A 22,901-nucleotide genomic window follows, 5' to 3' on the forward strand; every position below is an offset into this window, starting at 1 on the left:
TTAAGAACATGAGCGTTAGAAGGCATGAAACTATATAAAGAGGTTTTACAAAACAGTACCCACATTTAACAAAAAGCAGCTCTCCAGAGATCATAAAAATAATACCTGTACTTGACGAAACATACCAGGCTGGTATTCGTCCAGCCAATCCACATGCCAAACCAGCAAAGAACCATCCATGGGATGAATACTGAATAGCATGTCTGCATTTTTACTCCATTCAGACAGAAGTACTTCAATCTGATGCTCAATGACAGATGATGGCAATGGTACAAAACTTGAATTTGGTACCAATTTATCACCACCCAATTCCTTCTTTTCATGATTTATTTTCAGATCATCAACACTGTCATCGATCTCTATAAGCAAAAGAGTTCATGAACCATATAAATACAATCAAGCTACTACTATAAATTAAGAAATGCATTCTTAATCTACCTTTACAAATGCATTCAAAATGAAAAACTTAAGTTTTCATATAAATAGGAAATGGGGTTCCCTTTAAAAATAATGTTACTCCAGGAATATAAAGCCACTGGAGTTAACTCAGTAATCAGAAGGTCCAAAGGGCTGAGTCACTGGATTATCAGTAGAAGGACTAATACTGACTAGAAAATAGGTAAAGGGGGCACAAAGAGTCAGACACAACTGAGCGACGAACACTTCCTTACTTAAAGGGAGCATAAATTTGTAAAACATTACTGGGGGGGGGGGGGGGGAGCGGCGCAATTTAGCAAAAGTTATTGAAATTTACAAATGCTTACACAATATGCTAATTCCCTATCTAGGGATCCACCTTATAGAAAAATTCACACAAAGATGAAGAGACGCGTGATTGTACCATTATCAGAATATATAGTGAGAAACAATTGAAATCAATTAAAATGTCTATTGACAAAGAAAATGCTTAAGTTTTCTCTTGAGTCTCCTAACTCAGGAGCTGTGAAAAATAATGAGCAAGAAAAGTGCTGAATACCGAATTTAAGCAAGCAACAGAACACTTTGTTCATTTAAAAATGAAATCCCAAAGTACAATTAAAAAGAAATTACCTTTATATATACTTGCATAAGCATAGAAAAAAATAAAATCTGGAAGAATGCTCATCAAATTTAACAATATGGAAACTTTATACATGATGGTACTGTTTAATTTTTTTTAAAGGGAACATGTAAATTTGTAATTTAAAAAACACTTTTGACTTCTCTCTCTCTACTTGACTGAGGCTGAACAAATAGAAGCTGAATGTAGAGCTTAAGCCCTAAGTGCACTGCTTCTCAAACTTTAATATACATACAACTCATTTGGGAATTTCACTAAATTGCAGATTCTTGTTTAGCAGCCCTAGGTGGAGCATGAGATTGTGCATTCCTAATAATGCCAATGCTACTAGTCTGCAGATAGTCCTCTGAGCAGCAAGACCCTAGTGGCCCACAGAAGCATAAGTATGGATGGAGAATTCTAAATCCCTACATTATCATCAGGAAGTAAGACACTTGGAACAAAAACATCTATACTGGATTATTATATGAGCTAGTCCAAATGTGTATTATGCCACTGAAATCTGAAGGTTATTTCTAACAGTAGCTGGTGCTACCCTATATAAAAATCTTCGTTATTTTAAACAAAACGTCATAGTTTTTACCCTTCTTAAAGCTTTACCTTCATCAGATTTTACATCTGCCTGATTAGAATCTTCTACACTGGTCTCAGAAGATGGTTGCTCAAAACTTTTTCTAAGTTGTTGTAAAAAGACTTCCATGGACAAAGAAAAATGCAACTCTTTATTGTTTAGCCAGTGTACGACAAAAGGTCCACTCTTCTCTTCATTTTCACTTAGACTCAGAGAGGTAATAGAAGGAAGAAGTGGAATGTCTACAAAGAACAACAAGAAAAAATCAAAATTATAATTTCTATCATGCTAGCACATAAAACACATTTTATTTAATCTCTAAGACTCACAATATAATGGTTCCCACAATTATTACTAATGAAAAAACAGACTTAAATGGTGTATTTAATATACTTATTGTAAAGGACAGAAAAGTATACATTCTAAGTCACATACCATAACTTACTTATATATACACACATATGTATTTTTCTACAATTATAAAATGTTCCCATAAAGAAACATGTCTATAATTTGTAAACATGTTAGTAGAATTGTGTTCTTAATTTATACAGAAACTCGTTAGAAACATATTCTAACCTGATCTACCGTTAAAAATGTCATCAAGTTGTCAAAGGAACCAGTGATACGTTTACCTCAATAGCAACAACTTTCTTTTACTTAAGAGACTGACATATTAACTTTTTTCATGACTTACCTATCTAATCCTAAAACAGATACTGCGATAGATAGTTTATTTATTAGCATCAAGATTGAAATCAGATCGTATGAAACTGAGGTTCCCTTCTTATGTTCAAGAAAATCATTTAAGACAAGCCAACTCAGCTAAAAAACAAAACAAAATCTGGTCCCTTGGTATTACTTTTGAAATCATTGCTAAGGGAAGTATATTGAAGTACAAATTCAGAGTACATTGTAAAAAATGACAATTCTTACTTAATAGAGGTAAAGAAAGATTTGTCTATTATTAAAGTCCAAATCTAAATCATGCTGGTGTCTGCTGAACAATACAGGCTGGAATAGATTCAGTGAAGGTTAATAATTTTATCCAGAACAAATCTGCTGATTTTTAAAAATAGGAAATAATTTGAATTATTTGTTCAAACACTGTCTATTGCTGGACACCAACAGAATTATAGGGGATAAAGGAAAAGATAAATGAATCTTTCCCCACCCCTTCTGTTGGAAGTGGTTCTAAGAGTTGATGGATATTATCTAATTCAACAGCTCTGTTTATAACTATATATTCATTAGTATAATTGTTTAATTAGTATTTATCTATCTCCTACCTGGCTATATGCTTCATATGAGCAAAGATCAATAATGCTTTGATCATTACTGTATCTCCAGTTCCTATACGGCACCACACACAATAAAAGCCTTGAGGGACTGAACTGCCAATCCCACTGCTGCCAGGTGGACACACAACAGTGTCAGGGATTTAAAATGCCCCCAAGAAACTTCATGGTAGGATTTTCTGATTTTCAACTTACGAATCAACCCAGAAGAGATAAGTAATCCTGAAGTAGATCATACACCTAGATGTTAAGTACACAAAAAGGAGGGGCTTAGGCTGACTTTTAGTAGAAGCATTCTGGTTGAAAAGAAATCACATTTCCTTTGCCTTCTGACCTCACTCAAAAAATTTGGTAAAATCATTTCTTATGAGAAATAATCATGGAGAGGGTATAAGAGCTAGAACTAAGAGAACATACTATTATGAACTTCTTTCCTGTATCTATTTCTATTGGTGAACAAGTAAGTGAAGCTAAATCTCAATTGGGCCTTGCAGAAAGGTCATTCTGACAGACCTAATTTAAGGAAAGAAATTCTCCACAGAATCTAATATAGCTCCTAAAGTTATTATTTTTATTTGATTTGCCCTAAATGTATGAACTTTTCTTGGGGACCTACAATCTGAAGAAAGGTTTGAGTTTTCCTTATTGTAAAGTAGTCAAGAAGATGCTACATTGTAACTTAGGATTTCTTTTTCCATAATACCTCAGCCTTTTCTATTAAAGTGAGAATTCAAGCTTTCTTTATTCTCAAAATACTGTCCTTTACTCACAAAGACTTTCAAAATTATTCCACTGACCTCAGAGCTTCCTCTGGATACTATAAGCACTGACAATATATCTTTTTTGATAAGATAATAATATAATATTCAATAAAAATCATTCAATATTCTCACATTTACATTTTCTTGACTCATGGATTCTTTTAGTGCTGGGACTGTTATTAATCAAATAAAACTGAAAAAAAAAAAATAGGCAAATACACTTTATTCCTACCACAGGTATCTCTGCACTTTTAACTTATCAAAGTACTTCTCACTTCGATTCAAGTAACTAATGGACTGTATTCATTCTATGTTTCTTGAAGAAAGCAATACTGCAAATCCAGTGTGTTATATGGATACAGGTTGTGCTTAATTTATGTTTAAGAATATCTCCAGACTTCCCTGGTGGTCCAGGGGCTAAGACTCTGCCCTTTCAGTACAGAGGGCCTGAATTCAATCCCTGGTCAGGGAACTAGATCCTGCATGCCAACTAAGTGTTTTCATGCTGCAACGAAGATCTGGTGCAGCAAAACAAGCAAACAAAAGAATATCTCAAAATACACAAAAATTCATTAGACTGGTTACCTTCTGAGGAGGAAGACTAGGGTGGAATAGATGTGAAGGGAGGTTAACTTTATATTTCCTGTATAGATGGTATTTATTATGTGCAAATATTATTTTTAACTTTTTCCCAGCAATATTTTAAGGTTCTACCTCAAATGCCCAACTGTGACCACCTGGTTTTTAAACTAACATAAAATATTTACTATAATGATAAGCACTTCAGTCTTCAAATTCATACATAAATCCAGGTATTCTAGATCTTTCAACCTATCTCAAAGTACATATTTGACCACAAAACAAGGTTTCTTAATTCTTCCAGTTACAACTTCTACAATATTTCCACCCTATTTCTGAAATAGCTCCAAAAGCTTAAGTACAAAACATACTGGTTTCATATGAATAACTATACAGTAATTATAATTCTGAGGTGTTAACTTCTTTGTTAAGTATTAGTTCAAATCTCAACTTTTGAATAAACTAATACAGAACATCTCAATGACTTATCATGATCTAAAATTACAGACCAAATCACAGCCTTAAGAAGCAAGCAAGTAAACAAAAACTTTTTCTATCATCAGTGAACTGGCTATAATGAAAAGTTAGCTAAGAAAATCACCTACAATTTTTCACTTACTCAATAAGTATAGTATAACTTATTGGTCATAAACATCAATCTACTTAATCTGGAAAACATTATCTGAACAGCACTTTATCACCTGTGGCTGGGTTGATGCTGGCTGCAATGTGAAAGTGGCACAGTGCATTGGCGTGCAGTGGCGTGTTCCTGTGAACGTGATGAGGGTCTTGTTGGTGCGGCAGGTATCCAGTATGTGCTACAAGTGCAAGCGATCTCCGGCCTCTACGAAAAAATTTCAGATTTACCTATAAGAATAAAAACAATGTGAAACAATGCAAAACAAAGTAAAACTAACGTCTATTTTCTTATAAGCATATAGGTTATGTAATGATTGTTAGATGCTCCTATTTCAGGTAAGCCTATATGTACAAGTACCTTAGAGTATTTTTGTACAACAAACGTGAAACCTGAAATAAGCTTGGAACTTTTAACTGCCTGACTCTTCTTTAAACCATCACACAATATGTTACATTATGATTTAATATTTTCTTAATTATAAAAAGTTTACCATGCATCTGTGGAAAATGATGTCCCTATTTATACGGTTCTCTTTGTATCCACAGGTAACTCCCTATGACCACAAAGCACTGAATAATACTACCACCATTCATTAGGATGATATTTCATAGTTTACAAATCACTTTCACTGCAATCACCTCATTTGATCCATAAGGCAGACAAAGCAAATACTGTTGCTCTCATCTTTCATATGACACAATACTTTATACAGAACAGAACATCACCTGAAAGTGACTTCTAGTCAAGGACTTCTTTCAACTATTACTATATATAACCATTGGTTGAGTCTCTATACAATACATACTTTATTCTATGCCACTAGCAATACGATCTAAATTTGAGAAACAGTATTTCCACAAACATATAAAACATTCAAAGATAAATCATTTTTAGGTCACTTTATTTTCAAGAATCCATGTTACTAGTCTATGTTTAATCAGCCCCAACATCAAAAACTGACTTTAGTCTTGCCATACGATATTAATTCAAGTTCTTGGAGGTTTGAATGATAATAAACGTAGAACACAATCTGATAAACTAATCATTCCTGTAATCATGACAGGACAAACACTCCAAGTCCTAAAGAAAGAAAAATAATAAATTATTTGTATAGTCAAATTTTTGCATTCTCAGATCTTAGTTTACTTTATGTTATATCAGCTAAGTTAAGTATGATCATCCTTTTGATATCATCAGTTAACCTAAGGTTAACTTTGTAATTATAGGCAGTTTCATGCTAGACCAAAAAAAAAAAAAAAATACTGAAAATTTTCTGAGAACTGATTTCCTAAGACATATATTTTTTCATAACTATCTGTGACTTTGAATATTAAGATGAATGTTACAAAAAGGCCTTGTACAAAAGATATTAAAACATACAGGAAAAACATCTAACAAAAACACTTACATCTGAGGCATTTTGAACTCGTTCTTTACTGGAAACGTTTCTCTTGATGTTATTTATTAAATTAATTGGTTCAGCCCAATGGTTGCAGTCACCTCCATAGAGCAAACAATCATTTGGTAAAAATGTCTCTACCCAAAGACGACATATGTTATCTTTGCAGCAAGTCAACAGTACATTACATACAGAAGCCCTAAGGAATAAAAGGATTTTAGAAGCAAAAATATAAATTTCCCACAGTATCATATTCCACAATGTTTCTATAATTATTTAAATGTAGACAACTAAGGTTATCAATGAAAAAAATGTCAATATACATTTATGCAACATAGTCAAAACCATTAAAACTGAGTTGGGTATTTGATTTCATCACTGCAAACACTTGCTAATCCATTTCTTTTCTGCCTAGAACTCAGTAGTTCCTGTTTCAGTAATCCAAGATTCTTACATCTAAAGAACAAAAACTGAGATCATATCATCCTCCCTCAGTTAATAACAAGGAAAAAACCTGACATCTTCTATCAGATTTTCTGATTTATTCAGTGGATATTTATTTAAATTATTTCACAATGCTTCATTTTTACTTCCTGTAAAGGTATATGCATACTTGTCACTAACAAGCTATAGTAACTAGTACACTTACTGTGTCTTTGCCTAACATATGCCCAAAGCAGTCAAGTGCAAGAACAGAAAAATTCATTAAATATGAGCCATCTCCTTCCTTAGTCATTTTTTACTTTCAGTGAATTTACTGTCTTGCCACCCCACAAAATAATAACAAAACAATTACATATATGTTAACAAATTCCATACACATTGAGAGCTCAAAAGCTGAAATTCTATTTTTTTTTTCTCTTTTGAAATTCTATTAATGAAAACTATCTTTCTATTGACTGACAGTCTTTGTTAACTCAGCAAATTTTTTTTTAAAGTTACAATATCCTGTAAAAGACACTTATTCAAACATATCTAACTGATTAAAAAAGGAAAAATCAGTAGAGGGTTTCTATCAAGTAACTTGGTAAGTTAAAGAAAAAAAAATTAAATTAAAATATTCTATAGTAGTCACTTTTTAAAACATATCTATATGATTTTTAAAAAAAGCAAAGGGGAAGACCAGGGAGAACAGCACATTCTGTCTTGGTAGCTCTCTCCTTCAGACTCCTCCCCTGTTCTTACACCTCCCTCCCTGCCCCTCCCCTTCTCTGTCTACTCCCCTACTTCTTTCCCGTTTCCATCCACTCTCTGGGCTTCCCTGCCTCTGCCTGCACCTACAATTCTCTGCTTCTTAGCCTCTCCAAACCACCCTCCCTTTCCACCTCTCCTACCTCATTGGTACCCTCCTCCTAGGGCCTCTTCTTATCTTTCCAAACCCTCTGTTTCTCCTTCCTTTTCTCACCCTTGTGCCTCTCCCTCCTCTTTTTCCTTCAATTTTCTTCCCCTTTTTTCTCTGTCTCCCTCTGACCTTTTCCTGCTCTTCTTCCTTCTATTTCTCTCTAGTACATTTATATACACACAGGCAGTGGCAATAATATCAAATGTAACAGAAACAGAAGAAAATACAAAAAGGCAATATGGAAAGTGCAAGGTTCATAGTGACCCATCAGTAAATGGCAGAATGGGAGGCTTACAAAGAAAGAGCAGAAGATAGGAGACTAAAGAGTTGAACAGACAGCAATCACGAGAGGCATACGAACTTAGACAAGACCAACAAAGCAAGCTAGAAAGGTGCACAACTCAGAAGCATGGACACGGATTTGACCACAGATGATGCTCTTCAGAACACCAAACCTTTACAAATAGTGTAAATGGCTGGCTAGTAATATAAGCATGGCATAGAAGAAATATCCTGATGTATCTGAGGCATTGCTCAGGCCATATCTCCCTTTCTCACTTCTTCATCAAGGTATCTTATTCTCTCTTCAATAAGCACATCATATTCAGGTACACCCCTCCCCCTCCACCCAAAAATTATATATATAGGTGAATGACCTTATATAGGGCAACGGTATGGTGGGTAAGTGTCTGCAACAGTTGTCCTATCTTGAGGCAACAACAGGCTAAGATGGTTCTAAAACTAGTTATGTAAAACCAACTTCTGAAGGTTTTGTGGGGAAAATAACCAAACCTCCCAATCTGTCCTACATTCATCATTTTTAATTAACAGGGAAGTGTCTGTATATGCTCATTACAAACACATCCCCATTTTTCCTCTCAAGCTAGCAGACACTTTGTGTGAAGCATCATCATTTGGTTGAACATCTTAATTTTAAGATGCCGGATCAGAAAGGACAATGGTCTTTGATGGCATCTCTTTCACTCTCATGAGAAAGGGTCAGCCTTCCTACTATAAATCTGCAGGCAGCTGGTGAAACAAACATGAAAACTAAAAGAACTAAAGGAGATTAGTTGGTTTTTTAATAGATCCGAAAGTGAAATTCTGGAAACCTTGCCAAGACACCACAACTAACAGAAAAGTCTTGTTCTACACCACAGTTCCTTATGCTGTAGAATTTAGTTGACAAAAGAGATAAAATAAGTAGGGGGGAACATTAATATGTTTTGCTGTCAGGTATTCTCACTGCCCCAGTCTAAGGTGCCTGCCTCTGCCTCTACCATGGTCACTCTTGCCAACAGTGAGTAAACTATCAGAAGCAGATGTGACTGTCTTCTCTCAAAATAGACAATATTTCATAATTCTCTTTTTTAGTATTCTGGTGCTCTTATTAGCTACATGTGAAAATACTTGGAATATTGTTAAGAACTCAACCTTCAGAATAATGTAAACTTCCGACAGTTCTAAAGGGTTAACGGTTTGTGAAGACAGCTCTTTTTACTTTACGTATGTCATAGCTCGGGGCTTCCCCACTGGCTCAGTGGTAAAGAATACACCTGCAGTGCAGGAGACACGGGTTCAATCCCGGGGTTGGAAAGATGTCCTGGAGAAAGAAATGGCAACCCACTCCAGTATTCTTGCCTGGAAAATCTTATAGATAGAGGAGCCTAGTGGGCTACAGTTCATGAAGTCGCAAAGAGTCAGACACAACTGAGCACACACACGTCATGGCTCATTCTATTCTAGACACATATTTATACGTGTGGGCAATGGTCTCAGAAGTACTAAAGTAATAGTTCTCAAAGTAAAGGTGGACTGAGGGTGCTTCTGCTAACAATATAGATTGTCCACACCACTCTCCTTTAGCTCAAAACTGTGAAACACACTTCTAACAGAAGAACCATCCATGTACCTAGAGTGCCCTCCTCTCATGCTCTGTTAGACTGGAGGAGAGAAGTAAGAAGAATGGCAACTATCACACTACAAAATTGTTCAAAAGATCTAGGTATAACAATGATGTATGTATGCTGTTATACATACATTATATGTGGATTTGTGTCCAAATTCACACCAAGAGTGAATCACAATGTAAATTATGGACTTTAGGTGATAATAATGTGTTGATATAAGCATCAACTGTAACAAATGAACCACTCTGGTGGAGGATGTTGATAAAGCAGGTGGTTGTGCATATGCGGAAAAAAGGGTTATATGGAAAATCTCTGTACCCTCCCCTCAACTTTGCTATAAACCTTAAACTGCTCTAAAAAGAATGTTTAATATAAAATAATTTTTTTAAAAAATCTAGGTTTACTCTGCTGGCTCAGAAGAGCAAGACTAAAGTTAACAAATGATCTAAGTATGCTATAATGGATCAGCTTAAGACATTCTCAGATGACAAAAAGATAAGGGGAAAATTGTATTGATCCATAGTGTGGACAAATTGAAGATGGCCATGTGGAACGAAAAGGGATTTCTACCTATAATTAAGCAATACAATACCTCTGTAACTTACTAAGTATATGCAAAAAGTCAACGGGATATCAAGTCTGGCAAAGACTATAGGAAACAAATGAAGTACTAACAGGTTTGTTTGTGCATGCGTGTGTAGGTTAAATTAATACCTAGTTTAGGACATCATAATCTATTAGCCCATGTACTTTTGCTCAAAGATGCTGCAGGCAGTTAAAGAAATATTTGAGGTCTCATGGTATACACTCTCAATAAAGCTTGTTTTTTTTTTAGTTACCAAAAAAAAAAAAAAAACACAGTGGATGCACATAGAAAGGGACAAGATAAACACAGTGAAATGTGAAAAAGTTGATGCAAATAGAAATTTGGAGAATGATTAAAAGATGAAAGAAGTGAAAGAAAAAGATGCACAACTCTGGCACTTTAAGATATCTGATCTAGAGGTAAATTATCCTTTCACATGGCTCTCCTCTTAAGTATCATATATAGTTAGCTCACAGCCAGAGACTTGCAATCCAGGAGCTATCTAGTACTACTTGAATCTTCATGGACAAAAACCCTATAGCAATAGATTCTCAAAATGAGAAAAGTGGTCAAAGTCACAAAGATGACGTTCTCTTAATACATGGGAAAAATGACTAATCCACTGACCTAGGCATATATTTGCTTGTTTTACGCCAGGAAAATCCATTTACAGCTCGAGGATGGGCCAGATATACAAAAGAAAAGTCAGTTTCTCCTTCAGATTGTTTTTCTGAATTTTTATCTGGAGAGGTAACAGATGTCCGCCAGTTTTCTACATTATACCATACCTTTAAAAGACAGTCATCCTAAGAGGGTGGAAAAACAGAAACAGAAAAACATCCAGATCAGAATTAAAGGTTAAATCAAATACCAAAGGTAAGATTTTTCTTCCCAATTAAAGGAACGTAGGGATGTGAGGAGGGGTTGGGCATGGAAAAATTAAGAAAATCTCTGATTCTGATACTTTTCTAACCAGCATTCCTTAACTGTTCTTTGAGAATTACGGTATGTGAATGTGTGTATTTTGCAAAGGTTGGTTCAAGGAAAATGCTAGCTACCATTTGATATGGAAAATAAAGTCATTCAGGAAAGACCTAAAGATGAAGGGTTCATTTTCTCACTTAGCCAAATATTAAATAAGAAAGCATTACCATTAGTAGACTTCAAAATACTGCTAATTTTATAAAACATTTTTTATAGATTGCCATATGAATGTTCAAAGAAAATGATAATAACTAGTTAGCAACTACCACTATATAAAATATTCTAAGCACAATCAAAATTGCATCTCCTAATCTGGGAAGGAAAGCAAGAACAAGAGATTAGCATGTACCAGGCTCTGCTCGTAAGCTACTAATTACATTCCCGACACTGACTGAAGTCAATCAGACTAAACAGTTCTAGTTTTCTCCTAAAAGAATTTTAGGAGAAAATACCTCACTAAGAATTTAAGACATATCTCGTATTCTTAGTCTGCAGATTTCAGTCATGGGAACAGTAACTTCAGACTATTAGTTATATGTAAAGTGCTCTGTGAACCAATGATTTAAAATAATTAAAATTTAAAGGAATTCACTGTTCTGAAATCAACAGGTAATAACAAAGAAAAGTTACAAATGTTCTTCTAGAAAGTCTTTAAATTCTTTTACTATAAATACAGTCTAATACAGCTGTCAGCTAGAAGATAACATAAACAACAGTTATAGTTTATTACTGACAGTATACTATATCCAAGATACTGTGCCACTTTATATACACTGTCCATAAACTAACCCGATGATCCACGACCTATGAGGTAGGTATTATCATCCTTAGTCTATACGTGAGGAAACCAAGGATCAAAGTAATTAACTACTTGCTCAAGATCAAAAAGTTGGTAAATGGCAAACTTATACCAGATCTACCTTTGACCTAAGCTGTTTCAATTATATCATATTGCCCTTTGACATAATACTATTTAGCCAATTTTGGCTTTTTAACATATTTAACAGAAAATATTTGCAACATAAATAATGAAGCAAGTTAATTTTTTTTGATATTTCAAAATACACCATAAACACAACTTGATAATAGTATTTTCACAAATTACCTTCCCAGCAGTGGCAAAAAATTCTCCATCTGGTGAAAATTTCATTAAATGAACTTGGGAAGCAGTTCTGTAAATTAAATAGACAAGGCATAATTTTCAAGGAAAATTAAATGAGAGAATACAACATTACTTCTCTAAACTATATTCAGTAATCTGCTTCAAATACAAAATATGATAACGTAAGTTTGACACTTACTTTTAAGTATATCTCATAATATAAATTAGAAATAGAAAATTTAATATTAAATGTAAAAATTATTTTCAATGTAAAAATATCTATGCATAAGAATCATATAAGGAATGACTTGTCATTCTTTAAAGCTTAAGACAGAAGAGTCATAGCTCTCATTCCTTTAGAATATGAGAAAGAAGAGTTTCATTTTTTAACCTGGAAATCTAATTTTTGGAGCTATGGATACTTACATTCCAACATACATTTACAAGAACAATAAATCAGTATTTTATAATGAATTCTGCCTTAAGGCAGCATTTGCACAGTTGAAGATTATGTGTGTGTTAATGAGAGACTTCCAACCACTATGGATTCGGCCTTCCAATTTCACCAACATACTTGGTGCATACCTGTCTTTCCTTCCTTAAGGAGTTTCAGCTCATTTCCCTCATCACCTTTCCTTCTGCCTTTCAGAAAATACTGATCTCAAGACATTTCTCACTATCATTACTTTCCTTTTCTTTACCCAAGTTTATGCTTGAACAGAGTCACACTAAACTTACTTGTAAAGCAAGCCAAAGAGGAATTCCGTCATAGTTCAATTTCAAATAAAAAAAACTTTTTTAGCCTGACTTTAATTATTATAAATACATAACAGAAAATAATGATATAAATGGGTGAAAAGAAGAAAATAAAATCATCTATAGCTTCACCAAAAACACAACAACCATTTCCATGCAAAATCACTGGTAACATGTTACTACGTTGACTTCCAGATCTCTTTCCACTCTACTTTCTGTGGGAGGTGGTGGGGAAGAAGATGGAAACTTTTTACAATTTGCTCTGTAATATTTATTTTAAAATATGTCATGAACATAAGTTCTGATACTTTGAAACTCCAATACTTGGCCACCTGATACGAAGAGCTGAATCATATGCAAAGACCCTGATGCTGGGAAAGATTGAGGGCAGGAGGAGAAGGGGACGACAGAGGATGAGATGGTTGGATGGTATCACTGACTCAATGGGCATGCGTTTGGGTGGACTCCGGGAGTTGGTGATGGACAGGGAGGCCTGGCGTGCTGCGGTTCATGGGGTCGCAGAGTCGGACATGATTGAGTGATTGAACTGAACATTAAGTGGTGGAGTGAACAGTTTTGAACACACATTTTCATGTATCTGGTTAATCTTAAAGATATCTTTAAAACAAATAATTAAAAGTGCTTGGTCTTACACTGCTATATTTCAAATGGTTAACCAACAAGAACCTACTATATGGCACATGGAACTCTGCTCAAAGTTGTGTGGCAGCCTGGACGGGAGTGGAGTTACGGGGAGAATGGATACATGTATTTGTATGGCTGAGTCCTTCACTGTTCACCTGAGACTATCATAACATAGTTTGTTAATCAGCTATACCCCAATACAAAAAAAAGTTTAAAAAAATTCCTTGTCTTCATGATTGTGACTATGTTGTCCCAAAAGTTTTTTCTTAAAGCAATATCTAAAGCAATTCTCTTAAATGGGAATCAGATTTCAAAACCCTCAACAGCTTCCAAACTCACTCAAAATTAAAATGCAAAAGCCTCACAATAACCTATAAGCTGCCTCCTGACTCTTGATCATTTCTCCATCACTCCTCATTATGTTCACTTTCCTCCAGCCACAAGGTGACACACAGTTTTACCTCAGGGTCTTGTACTAGTTCCCTCCTCCAAAAGATATCCACACATAACTTACTTCCTTCACATCTATACTCAACGTCAGCTCTACTCCTCTTCTCTCATCCTACTTATTCTCTATCGTACTTACTAGTCTTCATCTAACAAGTATAAGCAGATTTTTTTAAATGCACCACAAATGAACTATAATCAAGCTCAACTTTTAAACGTATTCCAGTTAGTGTAAACTTCAGTTGTTCAGTTCAGTTCAGTTGCTCAGTCATGTCCGACTCTTTGAAACCCCATGAACTGAAGCACGCCAGGCCTCCCGGTCCATCACCAATTCCTGGAGTTTACCCAAACTCATGTCCATTGAGTCGGTGATGCCATCCAACCATCTCATCCTCTGTCACCCCCTTCTCCTTCTGCCCTAAGTCTTTCCCAGGGTTTTTACAAAAGAGTCAGCTCTTCGCATGAGGTGGCCAAACTATTGGAGTTTCAGCTTCAACATCAGTCCTTCCAATGAATACTCAGGACTGATCTCCTTTAGGATGGATTGGTTGGACCTCCTTGCACTCCAAGGGACTCTCAAGAGTCTTCTCCAACACCACAGTTCAAAAGCATTAATTCTTCAGCGCTCAGCTTTCTTTATAGTCCAACTCTCATATCCAAATATGACTATGGGAAAAACCACAGCCTTGACTAGACAAACCATTGTTGACAAAGTAATGTCTCTGCTTTAAATATGCTATCTAGGTTGGTCATAACTTTCCTTCCAAGGAGGAAGCGTCTTTTAATTTCATGGCTGCAGTCACCATCTGCAGTGATTTTGGAGCCCCCAAAAATAAAGTTAGCCACTGTTTCCCCATCTATTTGCCATAAGTAATGGGACCGGGTGCCATGATCTTTGTTTTCTGAATGTTGAGCTTTAAGCCAACTTTTTCACTCTCCTCTTTCAACTTCATCAAGAGCCTCTTTAGTAATTCTTCACTTTCTGCCATAAGGGTGGTGTCATCTGCATATCAGGTTATTGATATTTCTCCCGGCAATCTTGATTCCAGCTTGTGCTTCTTCCAGCCCAGCGTTTCTCATGATGTACTCTGCATATAAGTTAAATAAGCAGGGTGACAAAATACAATCTTGACGTACTTCTTTTCCTATTTGGAACCAGTCTGTTGTTCCATGTCCAGATCTAACTGTTGCTTCCCGACCTGCATACATACAGGTTTCTCAAGAGGCAGATCAGGTGGTTTGGTATGCCCATCTCTTTCAGAATTTTCCAGTTTATTGTGATCCACACAGTCAAAGGCTTTGGCATAGTCAATAAAGAGGAAGTAGATGTTTTTCTGGAACTCTCTTGCCTTTTCAATGATACAATGGATGTTGGCAATTTGATCTCTGGTTCCTCTGCCTTTTCTAAAACCAACTTGAACATCTGGAAGTTCACAGTTCACATATTGCTGAAGCCTGGCTTGGAGAATTTTGAGCATTACTGTACTAGCATGCGAGATGAGTGCAATTGTGCAATTGAGCATTCTTTGGCATTGTCTTTCTTTGAAATTGGAATGAAAACTGACCTTTTCCAGTCCTGCAGCCACTGCTGAGTTTTCCAGATTTTCTGGCATATTGACTGCAGCACTTTCACAGCATCATCCTTTAGGATCTGAAATAGCTCAACTGGAATTCCATCACCTCTACTACCTTTGTTCGTAGTGATGCTTCCTAAGGTCCACTTGACTTTACATTCCAGGATGTCTGGCTCTAGGTGAGTGATCACACCATTGCGATTATCTGGGTCATGAAGATATTTTTTGTATAGTTCTTCTTGTATTCTTGCCATCTCTTTTTAGTATCTTCTGCTTCTGTTAGGTCCATACCATTTCTGTCCTTTATTGAGCCCATCTTTGCATGAAATGTTCCCTTGGTATCTCTAATTTTCTTGAAGAGATCTCTAGTCTTTCCCATTCTATTGCTTTCCTCTATTTCTTTGCACTGATTGCTGAGGAAGGCTTTCTTATCTCTCCTTGCTATTCTTTGGAACTCTGCATTCAAATGGGTATATCTTTCCTTTTCTCCTTTGCTTTTGCTTCTCTTCTTTTCACAGCTATTTGTAAGGCATCCTTAGACAGCCATTTTGCTTTTTTGTATTTCTTTTTCTTGGGGATGGTCTTGATCCCTGTCTCCTGTACAATGTTACAAACCTCCATCCATAGTTCATCAGGCACACTCTCTATCAGATCTAGTTCCTTAAATCTATTTCTCACTTTCACTGTATAACCATAAGGGATTTGATTTAGATCATACTTGAGTGGTCTAGTGGTTTCCCTCACTTTCTTCAATTTAAGTCTGAATTTGGCAATAAGGTGTTCATGATCCAAGCCACAGTCAGCTCCCGGTCTTGTTTTTGCTGACTGTATAGAGCTTCTCCATCTTTGGCTGCAAAGAATATAATCAATCTGATTTCAGTGTTAGCCATCTGGAGATGTCCACGTGTAGAGTCTTCTCTTGTGTTTTTGGAAGAGGGTGTTTGCTATGACCAGTGCGTTCTCTTGGCAAAACTATTAGCCTTTGCCCTGCTTCATTCTGTACTCCAAGGCCAAATTTGCCTGTTACTCCAGGTGTTTCTTGACTTCCTACTTTTGCATTCCTGTCCCCTATAATGAAAAGGACATCTTTTTTGGGTGTTAGTTCTAAAAGGTCTTGTAGGTCTTCATAGAACCGTTCAACTTCAGCTTCTTCAGTATTACTGGTCAGGGCATAGACTTGGATTACCATGATATTGAATGGTTTGCCTTGGAAACGAACAGAGATCATTCGGTCGTGCTTGAGATTGCATCCAAGTACTGCATTTCGGACTCTTTTGTTGACTATCATGACCATTCCATTTCTTCTAAGGATCAATCTTCAGTTGATCCTAGAATAAAACTTGCATAGTTTCCAGTCCAAGGCTTAATTGTTTACTTAAATAATAAACTACTTCAAATAAATGAGTATGTCTAGTCCAAGTTACTAGGACTCTGTATAACTCTGTTTTTTAAGTTAAGATTCTCTCCCTCTCCCAAATGTATGAAATACATTTCAGATTCTCAGTTCAACCCAAGACGCTCCTGACCAGATCTGCAGTGACTGCACTGCAGCACTTCTCTGCTCTTCTCTCCCTCAATCTCATAAGCAAAGCCACAGCTCTTTCTAGAGAATTATCTTTTTTGTGAAATTCTATTTCCTCTATATTTAAACCCTTTTTAATACCCATGATCTGACTATGGGGTGCAAAAAAAACATAGAACTAGCTCCTTTGAAATCTCCTTTGTAAATTCCATATACAGGAAATGTGCCTTACTCTGACTTTGGTATCTGATAGGTGACTCAGTGGTGAAGAATCCCTCTGCCAACGCAGGAGAAGACACTGGGTTGGGAAGATCCCCTGGAGAAGTAAATGACAACCCACTCCAATATTCTTGCCTTGGAAATACCCTAGACAGAGGAGCCTAGTGGGCTACAGTTCATGGGATCTCAAGAAGAGATGGACACAACTTAGCAACTAAACAACTGCTTCACATAAAACTGACCCAGGAAGAATGCCCTTCCTTACATCCTGTCACACCGACTTACTGGTATATTGTCTATCGCCACCTATCCGTTCATGGCTATATTCTAAGCACTTTTACCACTGCCTGGAATATGATAAGCACTCAACAAGTATTTGTTGGAATGAAAGTAATTTGGACTTGCTATCTAAAGAACATAAGAAAAATTAAGCCAACTGATACATACTTCCATAAAGTATGATACTAATTTTATGCTCTTATTAACAGTATATATTAATTAGAGTATCTTTTCTCTACTCACTCACTAGTAATAGGTATTATTAATTCTTTTCTTTATGGATATTTTGCATCTCATGATTTTTGAATGAGGTCAGTCAACTCAATATGCTGCTATTTGCATATAATACTTTAAAAAACTTTCTCAAAACATTTTTCTCATTGTCCATTTTTGTTTACTTCTGAAATATCTACTACCTTCGAATTAATTTTTAAAACCTTTTAAAAAATGGCATTAACCCAAAATTGCATGTATTTCCCATCAAGGTTTTGGTTTTTTTTCCTTACAGTATTTTTGCTTCACAAAAGATTCTTATTGATACCCAAAACTATTAATTTTTTCCTTTTCTTTCTTTTTAGTTTTTAGCTGTGGTGTTATACTTAGAAAAATTTCCACAACTCTAAAATAGCACCTCTTATTCAATAGTGATAGCACACAAATGACAATAGCCCAATACACAATTTTTAATTTCCCAATAGTGACATTTAAAAAAAGTAAAAAGAAACAGGTGAAATTAATTATATTTTACTTAATCCAATATATCAAAAGCATTATCATTTCAGTATGTAATCAACTAAAACTTAGTATGACTTTCACATTCTTTTAAAACTTTTAAATCCAGTGTGTATTTTATACTTTTAGGACATCTCAGTTCAGTCTAGCCATATTTCAAGTGCTCAAGTGAGATGTGGCTAGTTGCTATCATACCAGACACGGCAGTATTAAAATATGAAAATTTACTGATATTTTCATCTAAATTTTTTTTGTTGTATACATACTGCTTTTTCTTCCTTTTAAATTTGTTTTTGTGCCAAGTATGAAAGAGATTCTAACTTTGCTTTCTCCTCCACAGAGCTAGCAAGTTGCCTTACTGATATAAAATGCCACCTTACATACTAAATCTCTGTGTACTTGGGTCTAACCCTGGATGCTAATCTATCCATTCCTGTATCAACAACAAATGGCTTGATCTGTTGTAGCATTATAATTAGTTTTACTATATTGTATGTCTTCATTCTTTTCTTCTTTCAGAATTTTCCTTTTCTTGCCATATGTGTCCTTTTAAAATTCTGGACTCCACTCACAAGTAGAAATTCCAATGAGATTTTGATAAGAGTGATATTCAACATATAGATTAATTTGGGAAAAATTTACTTCTTCACAACAGGAAAATTCAGTCAAAAGTATGAAAGGTATCTTTGTCTTCCTTTTGTATACTTTAGAATGCTCTTATGGGCCTTACACATTTCTGTTTCTTCCTATGTGTTTTATTCAACAACTTAAAAAAAAAAAAAGGATCTGCAGAGCATGGGAAATGGTGACTGTTCTATATATACAAGAAAAGGTATGTCACAATTATAAAAAAATCAATACTTTTTATGTTAGTATGCTTTTACACAAACTAAAATTCATTTATAATATAATAAGACCATATGAAATAGGTTTATTGGTTTAACCCCCTAATTAATTGCTTACTTGCACTGCCAAATGCATCTCCAATCCCCAAAGTTAAGATCTGTTTTATCTGGATTTTCATCTTCAGCTGGCTTCTCCAAGTTAGCATTGGACCAGAGTTGTAAACAGCTGGAACCAGTTAAAAGACGATTACCTGAAAAAATACGTATCATGCACCAATAATTATTTAGGTATTTAATTAGTGACTTAAGTTACATGCTCAAGAGCTTCATATAATACTGTAAAGAATACAACTTTTTTAAAAAGTCAAATAAAAAGAGATTTGGGTTATGAGGGAGTAAGGCTATATTTTAACTTTGTTGAAGAAGCTTAGATAGAAAGGGGAACAGATCTTGTAATCTCTCTTTCAACAAACATTTAATGAGCATCATCTTTGTAAGAGGCACTGTGCTAGGCACTGGCAATACAATGACAAATGAGACGCTGTCCTTTTTCATGATGGGTTCACAATCCAGTAGAGAAATGTTATGAACAGAAGCATGAAAACATGTGAGTTCAAATATATTCCAGAGAATGCTTCATAATCTCCTTATGGTTAAGGCATAAAGCGCATAGTAGACCTAAGAAAAGAAGTAAGGTTGGGGGGAAAAAAAAGCCATCATATTGTGAAGCATTTTTGAGGTTTGTAAGGAGTTTAGTTTGTTACAAGTAGCTGGGAGTTAAAAGATTTTATATGGAGGGATAGTTTGCAGAGTGGATCTGTATTCTACAAAAAGGGGTCTCAGCTGGGAGAGGGGTGTCAATAGACAGACGTGAAGAGGCATATAAATCTCCTCCAATAACATACATGCAAAAGTTATAGGTATACCATGTGCATTTTTCCTGAGATAACCCATAATTTTCACCATACTTTCAAAAACCCCAGTACACAAAGAAGGGTAAATATTCTCTATAATTCTAGAGACAGACAAGATTAGGAAAAACATAAGATGCTGGGAAACCTGGTTAAATGACTACAATATATATAGATGGGAAATCATGAGGATCTGAATCAAATATTAAAGTAATAAGCACGGATTTGAAAGCCATTTCAAAAAAACAGAATTTTCAAGGCTTGACAACAAATGAAAAATAGAGAGATGCAAGAACTTTCAAGGATAGATCCCAACTATATGACTTGGATAACTGGTTAGAAGATTGTTTCGTCAAACAAAGAAAATAAAAAGTACAAACTTTGGCCAAAAAGCTGACAATAAATAAGGCATTCATCTTGGCAACTGAAGACTATGGATTTGTATCTCTCTGGAAAGATTACTTTACTTAAAAAGCGAGTCTGTGGCAAAACACTGACTTTAAATAGGAAATCCCTGGGTCTAAGGGTCTAAGGAAAATCTAAGGGTCTAAGGAAATCCCTGGGTCTAATCCCTTGGTCTAAATACCAAGTAAGGTACTTAATCAGCTATGTGAATTTGGGCAAGTTGGGCAACTTCTGAGCCTCAGTTTTCTCACCTGTAACATTAGAAATTTATGTAGAGTTGTTGTAAGAATTAGCTATTATATATATAATGTATTTGTCACAGGCTAGGCACTTAGCAGAAGCTCAATAAACAGTAGCAATTAGGTGGAAAGTCTCATAGATGGATAAAAACAGCCCAGACAGTACTAACAAGGCATTCCATTTAAATATGGTTATTATTCCACTGTTGAGCTTACTAACAAACACACCTGTTCTTTTTTTGCGGCAATAAAATTGACATGTACCATTATATTACTTTCAGGTTATAACACAATGATTCATTATTTGTATATAGTGTGAAATGACTACCACAGTAAGTCTAGTTAACATTCATCAACACATATGGTTACAATTTTTTTTTCTTGTGATGAGAACTTTTAAGATTTACTCTTTCTCTGCAACGGTTCAAATACACAGTACAGAACTAAGCATAGTTTACCATGTCGTGCATTACATACCAGGATTTATTTCATAACTCATAACCTTCACCTATTTCATCTACTCTCCCCAACCCCACCCTTCTCCACCCACTACCTCTGACTTCTCAGTATCTGTGAATTCAATTTTGATAAGTTTTCTTTAACATAAAAACTAAGGGTGAAATTAAGGTATCCCCCCAAATTAATAAATTAATATAGAATGCAAAATAATTCACTTTAGTTACAGAATGGAACAAAAGTAGGTAGGGTATATAGTACAATACATTGATTTGAACAGAAAGGACAGAGGTATGGCTATCACAGGAGGAGAAAAAAAAGCATTAAGTCTAAAATAGTAAATCTTAGGCTTTAAGCAAGATGCAATGGTGGGTCTGGTGGCAATACAAAGGTACTACAGTCAGTTTACTAGCATCACTTGAAAAATATTCTTTATATCCAGTGCCTGGCATATACTAATAAGGTATATTCATCAAAACTAAAATACTAATATTTCACTCAATATATTCTAAATCTGTTTATAAATAGTTACAAAGTTCATTTGAAAAAACAATAACAGCTCCCAAATATACATTACAATAATAACCCATTTCTGAACCAAACCTCTAAATTTTAAACTTTTGATTATAAAAAGAAAAATAAGAAAATTCACTGTGAATTTTAACTAAATCATGATTTAAAAGATAACCGTCATGAACTATTGGCAAGTCACTAGCAGATATGTTAAGAAAATAAGTAGTTATCTTCTAATAGAATTCTGTAATGATGATTTCAAAGGAACTAAAATACTATCAATATCAATAATAATATCAATACTACCTTCTGAAGCATTAGTACTTACAGACCACAGGTACAGAAATTCCAAGCAACTACTGAGTCATTACTAAAGAACACTCACTTCAAATAAAAAATGTTTTTATTATAGTTATTCATAAGAGACTTCCAGTATCCAGTTCACTTGCTAACAATCTTTTTTATAGGTAAGTACTAAAATACCTTTTTATAGAAAGCATCAAGTACATTCATAGTTAACCATTCTTGATATGTTAAGTAATCTGCTCATGATCACAAAATTTCTACTCATATATATAAACATTTATTGACAATTTAATATATGATGGGCCCCAGATAAATTACTGAATAAAATAGAATATAAGACCTTGTCTAACAAAATAAATAATTACAATAAATTGTAGTGCTATCACAGAATAACCATATAATTTATCATCCAAACAGGAACACTTGTGAAAATAAAAGATGACAGTATTAATAATTATATGAGGACAATAGGCATAAACTGGACATGAGTAACCTTATACATAGTAGAGTTAAATACAAAGTGCCCTACTAAATGCCAGATTTGAATCCAGGTTAAATTTTTACTCTTCTCACTATATGCATAAAATACAAATACAAAATGCCAGCTAGCAAGCATTAACCTCATGAGATAAAATATTTTAAAACATTGTGAATTTTTAAAATCTGAAATAATTTCTATCTTCTAAAATAATTTCACAAGGTTCTGAACTTTGTATTCTAAACTAACACTTTTTTCTCAGCCATTTTATCTACTATACATAACTGCATCTCACATCTGTGTATTCTTTTCATCAGTCACTCGCTATGAACTGAGCACCTA

The 22,901-nt window shown here is 34.8% G+C and overlaps 1 protein-coding gene across 5 annotated transcripts in view; it reads right to left on the reverse strand.

The window, feature by feature from the left end:
• The window catches only part of DMXL1 (Dmx like 1), a 124,429-nt gene that overhangs the window by 82,718 nt on the left and 18,810 nt on the right, over positions 1–22,901 (reverse strand). For 4 of the 5 annotated variants that reach the window (XM_061150940.1, XM_061150939.1, XM_061150938.1 and 1 more), the window contains exons 5-11: positions 19,370–19,502; positions 12,236–12,302; positions 10,774–10,952; positions 6,318–6,507; positions 4,971–5,136; positions 1,661–1,873; positions 106–359 (exon numbers count right to left, since the gene is read on the reverse strand). In XM_061150940.1, the coding sequence (XP_061006923.1) occupies positions 106–359; positions 1,661–1,873; positions 4,971–5,136; positions 6,318–6,507; positions 10,774–10,952; positions 12,236–12,302; positions 19,370–19,502 (1,202 nt within the window). Of the gene's footprint in view, positions 1–105; positions 360–1,660; positions 1,874–4,970; positions 5,137–6,317; positions 6,508–10,773; positions 10,953–12,235; positions 12,303–19,369; positions 19,503–22,901 lie in introns of those variants that run through there. The other variant, XM_061150941.1, reaches the window with a different exon arrangement.

The sequence above is a fragment of the Dama dama genome, chromosome 9 (assembly GCF_033118175.1).
Source record: "Dama dama isolate Ldn47 chromosome 9, ASM3311817v1, whole genome shotgun sequence".
NCBI classification, from domain to species: domain Eukaryota; kingdom Metazoa; phylum Chordata; class Mammalia; order Artiodactyla; family Cervidae; genus Dama; species Dama dama.